Source organism: Microtus oregoni, unplaced genomic scaffold, assembly GCF_018167655.1.
Source record: "Microtus oregoni isolate MIOR12 unplaced genomic scaffold, Mior012 000011F_ref0000422, whole genome shotgun sequence".
Taxonomy (NCBI): domain Eukaryota; kingdom Metazoa; phylum Chordata; class Mammalia; order Rodentia; family Cricetidae; genus Microtus; species Microtus oregoni.
Window position 1 is genome coordinate 31,126,369 of NW_024543070.1, and position 17,054 is coordinate 31,143,422.

At 36.2% G+C, this 17,054-nt stretch overlaps 1 protein-coding gene across 1 annotated transcript in view; it reads left to right on the forward strand.

The window, feature by feature from the left end:
• LOC121453584 (coiled-coil domain-containing protein 178-like) overlaps window positions 1-17,054 on the forward strand; it is a 316,272-nt gene that overhangs the window by 12,031 nt on the left and 287,187 nt on the right. The window contains exons 5-7 of the mRNA XM_041660455.1: window positions 2,416-2,616; window positions 7,211-7,431; window positions 15,734-15,876. Of these exons, the coding sequence (XP_041516389.1) occupies window positions 2,416-2,616; window positions 7,211-7,431; window positions 15,734-15,876 (565 nt within the window). The remainder of the gene's footprint in view (window positions 1-2,415; window positions 2,617-7,210; window positions 7,432-15,733; window positions 15,877-17,054) is intronic.

Sequence of the window (17,054 nt, forward strand, 5' to 3'; positions counted from 1 at the left end):
TTATTATTTTTTGAGTTTGTGGGATACCGTATAAAGAAAAAGCCTATTTAATCATTTAATCAAGAAACATGCCCTCAGCTAGCATTTATTACTAATGAATTCTATACCCAACACTGGCCTGAGTTTTGGGTGTGTAGTGATACTTGTGGACAGCTCAAGGAACCAGTTAAAGTTGAGAAACGTTGATAAAACTTTCAGCAGTGATCAAGATAGTGTCTGTCTATTTCTCCAGTGGGGCAGCTATGATCCTACTGACCAGTTGGGATGTGTCCAATAAGACTGAGACACTTAATTCCTAAGTTTCCTTTTAACTTACATTGAAATATAAATAGCTGTGGTACAGTGGCTTTCATATGATCAGAATTTACCACAATCTAATACAAAAGTTGAAAATTTTAAATATTGGCTTAAAGTTATTATGAATATTATTTCAACATATATGAATATATGCTTAAGATTATATTAAGTTTCTCACCTTTACCTGTCACAAAAATTTACAAATGTCTTCACTGGAGCAAAACTGATGAACTCAGCACATTTCATTAAAAGAACAAATGTTTTGGTTTTTTCAAACCATCGTTCGTTCTGCGGCTCTATTTTGACCAATTTTTAGTTATTTATTTCTGTATTAATGTCTATAGAGACGAAGAAAGCTTCAGTGTTTATATTTCATGAATGTGGGGAAAAAAGACCAACTCATTAGTGGCCACAGTTACTGTAAATGTACCTCGCATAACAGTCATCAGAAGCGTGTACATGTGAGACTAAGCCACACAGTGATGCCAGGAGGGTAGTGGCTGTCGGAAAGTCTTTGTGTTAAAAGGCGCAAGTCTCTGTTTACATATACTAAGTGAGTTGATCTGGGAATACAATTAGGTTTGTGTGAAACTGGATCAAAGGCACTGCAAATTATTTACTTATTTAATATTGATTTGCAATCTGTTAAAGAGAGTAAAAGGTAATTTGTAAAGTCAGAATGAATAATTTTGGTAAAACACATGTAACTTTAGTAAACTAAAGTGCTGCAGTTATCATCAGTGACAGGTGTATCTTTGTGCATTGTATACTAAAGACTTAGGGAGATTTTGATCATGGAGAGAGTTACAAATTATCAATGTCCCATGAACGTTTTCTTTAAAAATTCATTTAATAACGTACCCAGGATAAAAGTAAACAAGAGTTTCAAAGAGAACAGATAAAGCTGCACACCAGAGAAAGTTAGTTTTTTTCCATTAAAATTAATTCTTTTTAGGATACATGTCAATGTCTTTGACAAGTTCTCTAGAATAGGAGAGATGATACAGCAGCCCAGATTATTTTCAGAACCATTATGTGGCCATTTCTAGAACTGACATCTAGCAGAAAAAAAAAATCATTGTCTTTATTTTCCAAAGAGAAAAAGGATTTCTCCATCACTTTCTTCTTTGATGCCATCACAGTGGCTTACCTCCTGCCTCCATTCCACGGTGTCCTTTCCTCTCTTGGCGCTGTGCTTATGTATTCTTGTCATGTCACATGCTGGGGAAAGTCAGCTATTATAGCTACAAATGCCAGCAAAATAGGAATCTCATCTATCTTCCTTAACTTGTTCTTTCTAGAGAAAAGTATATTATTGTGGTCAGATAAAACAAGCTTTGTACACAATTTGTTCAGAAAAAGATGAATGAATGCCTCTGGAAATATTTTGTTAACAAGAAGCCATGTTATTCCAGAGTTGTGAACCAAGGATCACTAGCATCTTCTCTCATTAGCAGAGTGAATTAAGGAATTCATTAATAGAATTTGAAAATTTTTGATGAATTCTTGTCAAGGGTAGGTGTAGAAGTTATTATTTGATGAAGCTGAAGGCTGTCAATGCCGTCTTTTCCAGGAACCAAGTAATCTTTGTGTTGATTTAATTGCTCATTGTGATTTGTGTGCAGGAAGACTAAGAGAAAATACAGACACAATTTTAAAATGGAAGAGCTCCTCTTGTGGTTTTTCCTTCTGATACAGAGATTCTCTTGAAGATACTGGTTGAGCCTTTCCACTTAATTTATTTATAAGTGTTCACAGAAAAATCTGTCTCCCAAAGAATATGGCATCAACTTTGTATTATTCCCATGTTTCGGTTACATATTTTTAAGTCCCCCTTGTTTGCTTTCAAGGCAAATCTCTTGTTATGTAGCTCAGACTGTCTCCTGAACCTGCAGGAATCTTGCAATATCAGCCTCTTGTGTGCTGATATTACAGGCCTGTACCATCACGCCTGGCTCTGCTTGGCATTACAAATGGTCTTTTAAAGATGAATGAACTTTTCTAAAGTTCTTCTCTTACAGACATAAATATCTGGAAGGATACTTCAAGTGAGACTGGTATTCTGTCACATGGCCTATGGGCTGATTGATTAACATGAATTTGTATTCCTATTTTAAGATAGGAAGTGTCCAGAGCTGAAAAAGAAAATGGAGGCATTGTTATCGGAGGCCATTCACCTCATTAAAAGTCTGGAAACAGACAGGGCAGAAGCAGAACAAGCTTTAAAACAACAGAAATCAAGAAAGAAAAGGATTAGCATGAAAATTGACTGTTGGTCCATTTGGAAGCTCCAAGAACTCCCAACGGCTGTGCAGAAAGGTAACAAAAGGGTTTTGACTCTATCGTCAGTATTAAGGGAGCAGACAGGGTGACCCATTGATCTATATAAACAATTTACCATTACGTGTTGCTTATAAACTAGGACTGTTTGAAATGCAATATTAAAGATTTAGTGAGTCCAGAGACACAAATGAGTGCTGTGCTGTGCCATGACTGTGGGCTTTTAAGTTTGTTGAAACACCATTCATTAACACACCTTGGAGATAGGTCAATATTTGTTTTTTTTTTTACTTAACATTATGGTAGTGTTTGTTATTAAAATTCAATTATTAAAGCTGACTGACCAATTGATATCATTAGCAATGTTTTGCAATATAGGAAAATTCAGATTTCGTAAAGACATGTTGGGAATGACACACACTTACATTTGAGAACTTAGAAATGAATTCAGTTTGAAAGGAGCTCCTAGCAAGAAGGCAACCTTAACATGTTTGCAAGTGTAACTTGGGTAATAACTGCTTAAGAAAATATTGTCCACCTAGGTGGTGGTGGCACATGCCTTTAATCCCAACACTCAGGAGGCAGAGTCAGGTGGATCTCTGTGACTTCAAGGTTAGCCTGGTCTACAAGAGCTAGTTCCAGGACAAGCACCAATGATACACAGAGAAACACTGCCTCACAAAACCAAAAAAAGAAAAAGAAAGAAAGAGAGAGGGAGGGAGGGAGGAAGAGAGGGAGGGAGGAAGGAACAAAGAAAGAAAGAAACAAACAAACAAGATGCTGTTCTTTAGAGCACACACAGAGAGAGGTAGGGTGGAATATCACAACCTAAAGATTCTGCCTGCTGTTTTTACCTTCTTCAAACCCCATGTCATCAAAAACTTCCTCACCAGAGGTTTATCAGACACTGGAAACATTTTATTGCATCCTGAGGTAAGTTTTTGAGTTGAGGAGTCTTTGATTGAAAGTAATTTTTAAAAAATAATATACTCATACAATCTATCACTTGAATAGGAAATTCTTAAGAATTTGTCATTTGTCATTGTTCTGGGATAAAAGACATGGACTTAAAGTATATGTCATGGTGAACAAATGAATAACCTTGGATCATAATACCAAATCTTATAAAATTATCACCTTCAAAGTAGATAAATGCATACAAAAAAAGTTGCAAGAAAATATTATAATCTAAATAGTCCTTTGTGTGATTCTTTCTTTGATGGAACTTATAATATTAATGTCCTACTAATGGATTACTGTGCTGATAATGAATGACATATAAGTATGATGAGACAATGACAGGGTCAGAATAGGTGCCTTGGAATCCTTGTATTCTCATTTCGGATCATCTGCAGTTTTCCTAATTGCCATTTCTCATTAGCAAGGTAGAAAAAGTAGTGTTGAGAGCTGATATATTGAATGTTACTCTGATTAGCTTAAAAGTCATTTATAAGATAGTTTAAATACTATAGTTTTGAGCCCTTTTGGAATTATCTTTAGGGAGTTATAGAAATAAAAAGAATATAAGTGTGTATACATTCTGGAAACTAATAATTGTAATAAATTCTTGTGATGGGTAACAACGTGATTTGGACTACACTTTAATCAATACTATTGAAGGTCTACTTAAAATTAAATTAAAGTATGTATTTACTTGTTTCCTTTTATTTAAGAAGTCATGCATTATTTATGCTTACAGTGTAATTTAAACTTGTTGCTATATACGTCTTAAGGCATTTCTATGTGAAAAATGTTTCCACAAATCAATTGACTTTATATGAACGTAAATAAGGCATAATCCTTAAATGTTACTAATCTGTTTATAAAACATAGTTATGTATTTTCTGGTTTGATTCATATATTATCTTGTATAATAAATTTTAAAAACCTTCTAATCTTTTTAACAGTTGTAAGTAGGATGTTTGTCAGCACAAACATTTTACAAAATTAGGAAACCCATCTGTTGTTTTCCCAGATCTCTTCTAGGTTCTCCTCTAGTCTACCCTCCTGTTCCCTACAGCACATGTGCTGTCTAGTCTCCCTGAAGGCTAATTTTCAATGGCTGTTCTAAAGATATTTCTATGGTCTGGCTTTCCTTTTGGTCAGCCAATAGGAATTCATACAGGATATCATGAAGAGGTCATTCAAGAGAATGGAGCAAGACTATTGGTAGCTCTGGTCCCTTCCTTTCTGTCAGGTCATAAATCAGTTTCAACACCTCCCAGAAAAATCCAACTCCTTTTACCTGGTATCTAGTGCTGTCTAAGAAAGCCTTTATCTTTTTCTATCAAAAAATAAACAGAAATATCTTCCAACATAAATCGGTTGTTATATGATCCCATAAACTATATAAATTGGGTTGTATAGCTTTGTTCTCTTGTAAAATAAAGTGACCCATACATTTTATCATACCACAGGCATTTGGAGGCACAAATGAGGGCCCCAGACTCCCCTGGTGCCCTGCATGTCTCCTCTTACCAGCTCCGTTTTTCACATATCTGTGCATGTGGATCCACAGCTGCTTCCCTATGACTATTTTATGGAAGAGAAAGAAATGTCAGACCTTAGAATGAGAGTGTTTGACAGTATGTGACACACTTTGCAGAGTGGATATGCTCCAGTAGATGTGAGAACTACAGGCAACTTCCCACAGTGAGATTATGGAAAGCATCCCCTTGAAGGATAGATGGGCAAGGCACATGTGCAAAGTTACAAAGGGGAAGGGACACACTCAAAGGATAGCAGGTATGAATGTGAGATAAATCAGCACAATGGAAAACATATAATTTAGAAGATAGAGAACATAAAATGACGAACTAAAAAGACAACAAAAGAGTATGGAATCTGAGGCAGAATGCCTAGAGCATGTACACATCTGCACCAAGTCCTTGTGTACATATATATATATATATATATATATATTTGCACATATACACACACACACACACACATATATATTGACTTCAGTTTAGTGTTTTATAGTTTTCCTGAGTGTGTGAACAAATGGGCCTCTGATTGGTATGTGTTTGTTTGACTTTCTAATTCCAATGTGAAAGTTTTTGTTTTATCTTATTTTCTTATATTGGATTATTATTATTATTATTATTATTATTATTATTCATATAAAACCTGTTTTTTAATAAGAGACAGAAAGGGAGTGGATTTGGGTGGGGAGTAGGTAGAAAGAAACTGGGAAGATTAGAGAAATCAGGGAGCATAATCAGGATATATTATGTGTGATAAAACATCTATTTTCAATTAAAGGAAAAAATAAAATAAAATTTTAATAAAAAATAGACATCGAACTCTAAATAAAGCAAAACCAACTTCTTCTTCTTCTTCTTCTTCTTCTTCTTCTTCTTCTTCTTCTTCTTTTTCTTCTTCTTCTTCCTCCTCCTCCTCCTTTTCCTCTTTTTCTTCCTTATTCCTCTTCCTCCTCTTCCTCCCTTTTTTCTCCTGATTATCCATATCCAGCTTGTGGCTCTGGTTATTGATAATGAAAATATTCAGAACATAAGTTTGAGATTTATATTTAACTAACTGTGAATGTTTATAGAAAGAGGAGTATCAGTACATAAACAAAAAAAAAACAAAATATGTCTCTAGACATTAAGAGAAAGACCTTGACTCAGTACTTAGAAAGGCTTCAACATAAAATATGCATGGGTATAAAGGTTAGCACTGTTTTTATAAATGTAATTGAAAATGTCTAGGAAACAGAGAGAGAGAGAGAGAGAGAGAGAGAGAGAGAGAGAGCAGAGACCACAACTGATTAAGAAAACACTTTAAACTATACAACAAAGTCAGGGGGAATCAGTATAAATATTAAAAAATACAGACCTAACCCATGAATTGAAGGCACAATCCTATACAAAGTTATCAACAAACTTCATGAGAAAATTTTATTTTATTTTAAATTATTTAAAAAATCAATTTAGTTTTTATTCCAACAATGCAAAATGGCTTTTGTATTCAGAAATTGTAATGGGAAGAATGCAGGAGCCCTCTTAGCTAATTTGTTTGTAATTGTCTAAGTTCATATTAGATATATAAGTAATTAGGAGTGATTTCAATGTCTAAAATTTCAAACATTTTTATTGAAACGGTTGGTGTTTTATCTTTTTTCAAATTTAGAGATTTTTTCCATTGCTATTTTATGCCTATGGGCCTTGCTTGATGCCAGGGTTGGAAGCATCTGTACCCAATGAAGGTTACCTGGCTTCTCTCTGACTCCACTTCCTTTCTCGTCCTCTATCTGCTTGAAGCCTTGCCCTACTCTGTGCTGTAATAGGCCCAAAGTTCTTCTTTATTCACTAATGGTATTCATAGCATCCCAAGGGGAATTCCATATCATATAATGATCATTTTGCTGATTGTAATAAATTGGATTTATATTAAAGATTATAAATTATTAATTATAAATTATCAATAATTATGAATTGTTAATAAAGCATGCTTTAATCCTTTTGGTGATGAGCTAAAAACAGTATGTTTTACAATTAAATATTTAAATAAAATTCACAGATGAATAATTTCTAAAGCTCAAGTGGAGCCTGCGCATAAACAAGCATTACTTTCTGGACTGTGTACTGCCACCTCTGAACTTTGTGTTGCTCTCATCATCTGCCTCCAGAACACGAGCACTTTTCCAAAGATATCGCAGAGCTGAACAGCCATATTGAAGACACAGCCCAAATGTTGGAGCATCTGGAGAAGCAGAAGGAGATGCTGGAACAAGCCAATGCCAAGATCCAGAAGGACATTGACTACATGACTCACCATGCCCCCCTGCTGGAGTCGAAACGGAAGCAGGAAGTAGAAGCTCTGAGGGACCGCTATCACAAAAAGTTTGAGGTAACTGAATGTGTGTATACTCTCTGGGTTACTCCAAAGTATTTCAACTCTAAGAACTTAATTTGTCTTCTAAAGTTGACCTGGTATTTAACTTTCTAATAACCTACTCAGTTATAATTTATTGATATTCATTTAAACATCTTAGCTACTTATCAATAAACCTAGTACGATTAATAATATTCGTTTGATTCATTAAATTAAAGTGTTTCAAAAAACCTTTTTTATTTTTAAACCATTGTTTGAACTGAGTGAGAAAGTAAGTAAAACATATCAGTAATTTAATCATTGATAAAATTATAAATGTAATGGGGCTTCAAGAGCTTAAATGACCTCAATCACATTGTGAAATACTTCTACAGAAAAATAACTATTTGCAACTGTTCCACAAGTAATAAATTTACCTCATATTAGTGTTAAATCGTTATAAAGTAAATTTAAAAGTCCTTGAATGTTTCCCATGTTTAATACACAGCATCATCCTCTTTATTCCATCACCAAGAAACTAATATTAATTTCATCTACTTCATGAGGAAAATGTAACTAATGTTTTAAAATTATGCTACATATCTTGAATTATAAAATACTATCATACATTAGGCTATGCAATTTTCTTAATCTCCCCTTTTAAGGTAACTGTTTTATCAGATAAATTTGAACTTTTATGTTTAGTTATGTGCATATATATGTCTGGTAATCTGTAGGTATACCATGTGCATTCAAGTGTGTGTGGTGGCTAAAAGGGAGTGTCTGCTTTCCAGAGGTACAGGCAGTTGTGAGCCACTGCATATGGTCCTTGGGACCAAACCAGGCTTCTCTGCAGAAACTGTAATTACTCTTTACCACTGGACCATCTCCCCAACCCCTTACATTGTTTTTATGTTATCAAACAGCTCAACATAGATATAAATTTAGTTTAGTTTAGTTATGTATTCCATCACATAGATATCAAACAAATTTATTATTTAATGTTCTCTCTTTTTCTCTCTCTATGACATCTGGGTTTTTTCCTAATATTTAATGATAAAAGTGAAGCTTGGCTACACACAACAATTTCACACCAATGCTCTCCTTTCAGTGCGCATGTGAACTTTCCTCAGCTGTATGCCTAGTCTTTATTGGGTAGTAGGTGAGGTCCACGTTCTGCTTCACTAGCTAACGCTCCAATGTTCTCCAAAGTTCCTCTGACAACTTTTCTGGAACAGTGGTTATGCTGCAAACTCATTTTTCCACCCTGGAAAATACTGCTCCCTCCTAATTATCTTCTACAATTACATTACTGGTCTGACTTTTCTTCCACTGGGAAGAAGGTTGGATTTACTGGTTGGAATTCTAAGACAGCTCTTTGACAGTGACCAACTCATTCTATATATATATATATATATATATATATATATATATATATATATATATATCGCCATTTCTAAGTAGGCTGGCTAGTTTTATGTCAACTTGACACAAGCTAGAGTTATCTGAAAGGAAGAAACCTCAATTGAGAAAATGCCTCCAGGAGACTAAGCTGTAATACATTTTCTTAATTAGTGATTAATGGGGCAGGATCTAGCCCATAGTGAGTGGTGTCATCACTGTGCTGGTGGTTTTAGGTTCTATAAGAAAGAAGGCTGAGCAAGTCATTGGGAACAAGTCAGTAAGCAGCACCATTCTATGGCGTATGTATCAGCTCTCACCTCCAGGTGCGTGATCTGTATTAGTCCCTATACTGATATCCTTCAATAACAAACAACAATGTGGAAGTGTAAGCCAAACAAGCCCTTTCTTCCCCAACATGCTTTGGTCATGTTGTTTCTTTACATCAACAGAAAGCCTCAGAAACTAAGCTTCCCTGCTACCTAAATATGGTGACTGCAGTTTATCACAGGAGGCAGTATCTTGTAATCGGCATATTAACCAGGCTAGCTTAATATGAAACAGCAAATTTTAATGAAGGGATAGCTTACAACACCAGGGATCCAGCGATGGGCAGGAAATAAAAAAAAAAAAGGACCGGTGGGGCTCACGCCCATCAGATTTATATGTAAACATTAGCCCAAGGAGAACACACCCCCCATTGGGCTGGACTTCTCCTACAGTCTCTGTTATGGATCCAGAAGGAAAGACACTGACCTGAAAGCCAGAAGGAGATTGGGACTCCAGTTGAAAGAAAAGTAAATCCAGCCTTGTTCCAGCAATTCTATTTGACCTTGTCTCAATCCTGAATAACATGGTGCAGGATTGCTCATCAGTCTTGTCTTAGCTATTGTCTATGTTTGTTGAAACTAGTGTCTATTTGACACGTTAATATTTTTCTGTCATTGGCCATGGCGATTACTGTGGGATGCTCAAACAGTGTTGTCAGACAGCCGAAAGAGTAGACTCAGGAGGAGATCACTGCAACAGACCAAGACAACAGAGGACTTGGTGTGTAGATCCTGTCAGATACACTGTGACAGCTCTGCATCAACATGGGAGGGTTTCTTAAAAGCCTTTGGCTTAGGCAAGAAGAACTTTTAAGTTAGAGGATTCTCAGTGAAACACATTATCTTTCACCATCCAATCAGTTCAAGTTCTGGACAGCATCAGGCTTGACCTCCATTGAGTAAAACAGAATTCTGGAGCATAAGTATTCTGACTGCTCATTTCCCTTGAGCAACCTGTGATATACATTTTGGACTTCTGTAGCCCATGAGTTATTTCTTTAATCTAAATCCATCTTTGTGGGCTTCAGTATCTCCTGTTGGACCATTTCCTAAAGAATCCTGGGTAACACAGCCACCTTTGTGGAAGGATGGGGATCTGTCACTTCTACCTTGTGTTGAATTATTCAACCAGAGCTTCATCAACTGCCTTTAACTCAGCTTGCCACTTCTGTCATTCCAGGGGGAAAGTGAGTATGTCCCTCTTAGTTTCTACAAAGGGAGCCAGGAACTGTGATGAGTCTACATTCTGACTGCACAGCACCAAGGAAAAAAATTCCCAGAATGCATTTGAGGCACTGCTAGGCAGGATTACATATATCATGCAGCCATAGTAAGAAAACCCACAGTGACACAGCAAAAGAAAAGTGGTAATTTGAACAAGAAAACACATCTTCCATTTATGAAATGAGCATAACTGACAAAATTCAGGGATGAAAAACAGAATTATGAGCACTGCTGGTACCAAATACCTCCTCAGAGAGAAAAAGAAGCACACAGAGATGTAAGCAACAGGCAGAAGAGCTTTTCAGAGTGTAGCCTCTGGAATGGAACTTCATCATGGATTTAAATCCCTACTCTAAGTATTCAGATCTTACATAATTGTTATAAACATTTGTGGCCTTGCATTCTTTGTACTCAAAACCTTATAAGGATCCATATCCATATGCTTAGTGTGTACCTGAATTAGATAAAAAGGACCAATATAGAGCCTACCATAATGCACATAATGCCTTGAAAATAACATTCTTAAGGAAATTTCTAGCTGTATATATTTGCATGGAAAAAGAAAGCTCTAGATTGACAGAGAGTACTATAAGGTAGGCTGCACCAAAACCCACATCCTATCCATTAGGCTGTGAAAGCTATAAGTCCCAATCTGCCCCCTAAGCCTCCCATCCCTTCCCAGGCACCACAAACTCAGCAGACCTCTGCAACAAACTAGCCACTACACAGAGAGTATTAAGAGGTAGGAGGCTCCAAGATTCCCATCCCATCCTTCGGACCCTACAAGCTACAAGTCCCACTTCAGCCCCAAACCCTCCTATCCCTCCCGCAACCTCAGTGGAACTCTGAAACACAGCCTGCTACTACACAGAGAGGACCAAGAGGTGAGTGATTACCCACCCGATCAAGGCAGGTGGGAGAGGGGCCTGGGCTTTTGTCCCCGTTTTTTTAGGAGAGCCTAGAGATTGGGGAGTTCCGCTTCTCTAGCAAGCCACAGGATGAGTTTCCTGCAGGTAGGCTACTCCAACACCCCTATCCCATCCACTGAACCCTGAAAGTTACAAGTCCCACTCCACCCACAAAACCTCCTGTCCCACCCACCCACTTAGCCCCACAACCTCAGAGGAACGTTGAAACACAAGCGGTAACTACAAAGAGAGCACCAAGAGAGGAACTCTGAAACACAAGCTGTGACTGCACAGAGTGGACCAAGAGAGCAGGCCAAGAGAGACCTCAGTGCTTCCCTGCGACACAAAGAGTAACAGTACAGAGCAGACCAAGAACAGTTATCAAAGACAAAGACTGCCTACTGCAAGGATTGGACTAAGAGAGAAAGACACTACCAGCACCAATACAAGAAAGAGATGGGTAGTCGTCAATGCAAGGATTTATCTAAGAACCTAAAAAGCAACATGGTAACACCAGAACCCAGTGGTCAACTAATGGGAAGACATGATCATCCTAACTAAGAAGAAGTAGAAGAAAATGATTTCAGTGTAACTTTATGAGGATGATGGAGGCCTTTAAAGCAGAAATGAAAAATTCTCTTAAAGAAATAGAGGAAAAAAGCAAACAAAAAAATTGGAAGAAAACAATAAATTTCTCAAAGAAACACAAGAAAACCAATAAAAAACAATCAAACAGGTGAAAGAAACAGTTCAAATAGTTCAAGGCTTGAAGATTGAAATAGGGGCAATAAAGAAAACACAAACTGAGGGAATTCTGGATATGGAAAATCTGGATAAACAAACAGGAACTACAGAGGCAAGAATGACCAACGGAATACAAGAAATGGAAGAGAGAATCTCAGGTGTTGTAGATACTATAGACTCATGAGTCAAAGAAAACATTAAATCCAACAAATTCTGAATACAAAATATCCAGGAAATCTGGAACACCATGTAAAGGCCAAATATAAGAATAATAGGGATAGAAGAAGGGCAAGAACTCAAAGGCACAGAAAATACATTCAACAAAATCATGGAAGAAAACTTTCATAACTGAAAGAAGAATATCCCTAAGAAAGTACAAGAAGCTGACAGAACACCAAATACACTGGACCAAAAAAAAAAAAGTCCCCTTTCCATACAACAATCAAAATTGAATACATACAGAATAAAGAAAAATAAAGAATATTAGGAGCTACAAAAGAAAAAGGTTGAGTAACATATGAAGACAGACCTATCAGAATTACACCTGATTTCTCAATGAAATCTCTGAAAGACAGATGTGCTGCAGACAATAAGAAACCATGGTAGCAAGCCCAGACTACTATACCCAGCAAAGCTTTCAATCACCATTGATGGAGAAAACAAGATATTCCATGACAAATTAAAATAATACATATCTACAAATCTAGCCCTACAGAAAATACTAGAAGGAAAACACCAACCAACAAAGCTAATTGTACCCACAAAAACACAGGCAACAGATAACCTTACACCAGCAAACCCCAAAGAAGAGTAACACACAAACAGTACTTCCAAAAATAACAGAAATAGCAGTCACTGCTCATTAATATCTCTTAATATCAATGGCCTCAATTCACCTATAAAAAGACACAGGCTAAGAGATGGATACTAAAGCAGGATTCAACCTTCTGCTGTTTACAAGAAACACTCCTCAAACTCAAAGACAGACATTACCTCAGAGTAAAGGGTTGGGAAACAACTTCCCAATCAACTGGACCTAAGAAACAAGTGGATGTAATTATCATAATATTGGACAAAATAGACTTCAAACTAAAATCATTTAGAAGATATGGAGAAGGACACTTTATTCTCATAGCAGGAACAACTCATCAAGATGAAGTCTCAATCCTGAACATCTATGCCTCTAAAGCAAGAGCACCCACATTTTTTCATTGGATATTTCTTATTTTGATGACCAATTTCTTGAGTTCTTTGTTTTGGAGATCAGATTTCTCTCTGATGTGGAGTTAGTGAAGGTCTTTTCCTATTCTGTAGACTGTCGTTTTGTCTTGTTGATCATGTCCTTTGCTTTACAGAAACTTTTCAGTTACAGGAGGTATCATTTATTAATTGTTTCTCTCAGTCTGTGGAGTACTACACAGCAGAAAAAAATAATGCCATCTTGAAACTTGTAGGCTAATGGATGGAGCTAGAAAACATTATATTGAGTGAGGTAACTCAGACCCAGAAAGAAAATTATCATATGTACTCCATCATAAGTGGTTTTTAAACATAAAGCAAAGAAAATCAGCCTACAAATCACAATCTCAAAGAACCTGGACAACAACAAGGACCCTAAGAGAGATGTACATGGATCTAATTTACATAGGAAGTAAAAAAAGACAAGATCTCCTGAGTAAATTGGGAGCATGGAGTCCATGGGAGATGGTAGAAGCGGAGAGGAGAGGAAGGAGAGCAGAGAAAAATGTATAACTCAATAATATCAATTAGAAAAACCTAATAAGGCAGTCTCATGGCAACAAAACAGCATATATAGACATTATCCAAGGTCCAAGGAGAAAATAATAAAAATAAATCTACCAAAATTTTAACTAATTTGCACCTCATACTGGATCCTAGATTTGATGACAGTGTAGTCAGATATTATTTAGCCTATAAACAACTTATCATTGCAATATCATTTTAAATACCCAGTCTATTAAAAAGGAGAGAGATTCTTAAATGAATTCAAGCTTATACTTTCAATAATAGAATCTTGTGAAATTTTTGAAAAAAAATTATTAATCTCTCTCTCTCTCTCTCTCTCTCTCTCTCTCTCTCTCTCTCTGTGTGTGTGTGTGTGTGTGTGTGTGTGTGATTCACTGGCTCTTATCTCTCAGTCTGAAATAGCGATTCTGCCTCTAGGAATCCTCAGAATGAGACTGTGTGTGTATGCCACCGCATATATATATGAAAATATTATGTAAAATATTTACAAAATAGTCCTTTAACATAGCAGACAAATAAGTCACTCCATGAACAACTCTTTTTAAGAGGCCAGAAATGACTTGACATTAAGAGATGTAGGTATATTGCTTAGTTTGTTAATAAAATAAAAGAAAAAAATATGATTTTTACAGAAATATCTGTGAGATAAGTTTGTCATAATTAAAATGCTAATGTCAGCATAAAACATATACTTATAACCTGGTGTGTGGTGGTGAGGGTGGGAGAATGTAGGTTCTGAGGCCAGGCAAGTCTACCCAGCAATACTTGGTATTTTTTAATCAAAAGTTTATGATAAATAAATAAAATGGAAACAGATTTCTTGCATATAAACAAAGAATTCTTTTCAAAATTAATCCTATTCATATTAACCATTGAAACCCTGAAGTCATTCCAAGCAAATGTGGGAGAAAATGGGTATGTATAAGATGTGTGCTAACGAGACTACTTCTGCCAAAGTGACAAGACAATAAAATGATATAAAAATATTTTAAATGATTAAATAAAACAATTTTCTTATATGTGAAATTTCAAGTATAAGACCTTTCCTCACAAAATATTTGTATTTCGTATTTAAAACATCCGAATACAGGCTTGAGAGATGGCTCAGAGGATAAGAATACTTGCTACTCTTGTGGAATATCAAGGCTCACAACTGCCAGGAGCTACAGCCCCAGGACCTCCTGGAACTACTTCCAGGCTCTCTAGGCACTGCGTATGCAGACACAGATGCTCCTGTGTTCTGTTGGTGGAAATTAAAGCTATTACTCCTTTTTTTTATTCCTGAGAGTAGTCTGCCAACGGCATTCGTGAGAGCTCTTACCTTCCTACTCAGCACATTATCTCCTCAGCAGAACCTTTGAAGACAATAATAAAGCTCGTACATCTTCTCTGAAGCTCACTTCATCACAGTGGGGTCTTTGTATTCCTCACCCATGCTCATGAAGTTGTGAACAACGTCCATGTATGTGCCTAGCCGTGAAAAGAACAGTTAGCGTTATGTTATGTGATTCAGACAAGAGAGGTGGCATAGAAAACAGACAGGATTGATGGGCCAGGAAGGAACTGCTGACGACATTCACTGATTATTAAAAGTCTGTTATTTTGGACTGTTAAGGAAGATAGCTTTCACTATTTCTGATTGAAATTTCTATGCTACTGCATGTTTTCATATTTCTCTGTAATGTAATAATATATGCACATTGAAAATCAACATGTTGGAATGGTTTGAAGGACGATTTTAATATGAGCACATGAAGCTGTAGCTTTTATACGTGTATAGCACTGTTGTCAATCAGGGCAAACATGGAAAAAACATGGAGCACTATTTCTAAGGAGCACACATTTAGAGCATCAGTTGCGGTAAGAAAATATGTGCTAGCAACTGTAAGCCTAGATTATGAGTGACACTGAAATATTTTGAGTTAATCTTCATACATAGATGGGCCAAATGTTTTTCATTTCTAGGTGATGGAACTATTTAGGGGTGTTCATGAAAAGCTTAAGGAGTCGATAGAACAATGTGAAGGTGCAAAGTCAAAGTTCAAGCAAATGAAAGAAGAAAATGCGAAAGACATCCTCCAAGAGGAAACAAATATAGAAAGCTACAAGTAAGAATTCCCCATCAGCACTATGTGTAGCATCTAGAAATGAAACTTTAACCAAAACCGCAACAAATACCACTGCTCAAAATCTTTCATAGCGCATAGAATTTAAATTGCTTATGCCTCTATTATCACCAAGTTTGACAATGAAAATTTGAATATTTGATATACAAATTTATTTATATATATCCACAAAGCAGTATATTTTTATTAAAAAATTGTCATGTATATATCATTATATTTCATGAAGATAAGGTGTACCCTCAATGTATATCCCTCTCCCCTGTATATACAAGTGACTGCTTTGCTTTTAGAGAAATGAGATATCACATATTATAAATTAATGCAGCAACTATATGCATAGCCATTAATTTTTTAACTTATATTTATTTTCTTACTAACAACAATATTTTAAATGCATAAATTATCTCTTGTTTATTAATAATTGAGATTTTATCTTCTGGTATTAATTTCTAAAGTAAATGTGTCTTTTGATATCTTGCCATCTTGGTCACAGCATCTATTTCTGTGATAAAATACCATAGACAAAAGCAGTTTAGGGAAGGGGGATTTATTTCATTTTACAGCTTATATTTCATCATCCAGGAAAGTCAGGCCAGGAAATTGAAGGCAGAAGCTGATGCAGAGGTCAAAGAGAAGCACAATTGACTGACTTGCTCAGCCTGATGTCTTGTAGAGCCCGGTACCACTAGTACAGAGGTGCCACCACCCACAGTGAACTGGGTCCTCATATATCTGTCATCAATCAAAGCAAGACCACAGACTTGCTCATAGGCGAATCTGGTGGGGACATTGTCTCAGTGGACATTCCATCTTCCAAAATGACTCCAGCTGAGACAAGATGACATTGTTATTTAAGTGCTTGTTCAAAATTCATAATCTAATGCTCAGCCCAGAACTATTAAATATGAATCTGTGATTTGAAAAGATTCCAACACAATGTTAGAGAAATAAAATAATATTATTACTGGCTTTTGCCACCTTTTCAGTTAAATATTGATGCAAGATTTTAAAATTCTATCATTTGGCAGAGGGGTTGGGCAGATGGCTCAGTGGGTAGGAGTACTTTCTCAGCAAGCATGAGGACCTGTGTTTAAATGCCCAAAATCTTTAAAAAAGAAGGGAGTGATTGATTGGTCATGTCTTTAACCCTAACCTTGAGA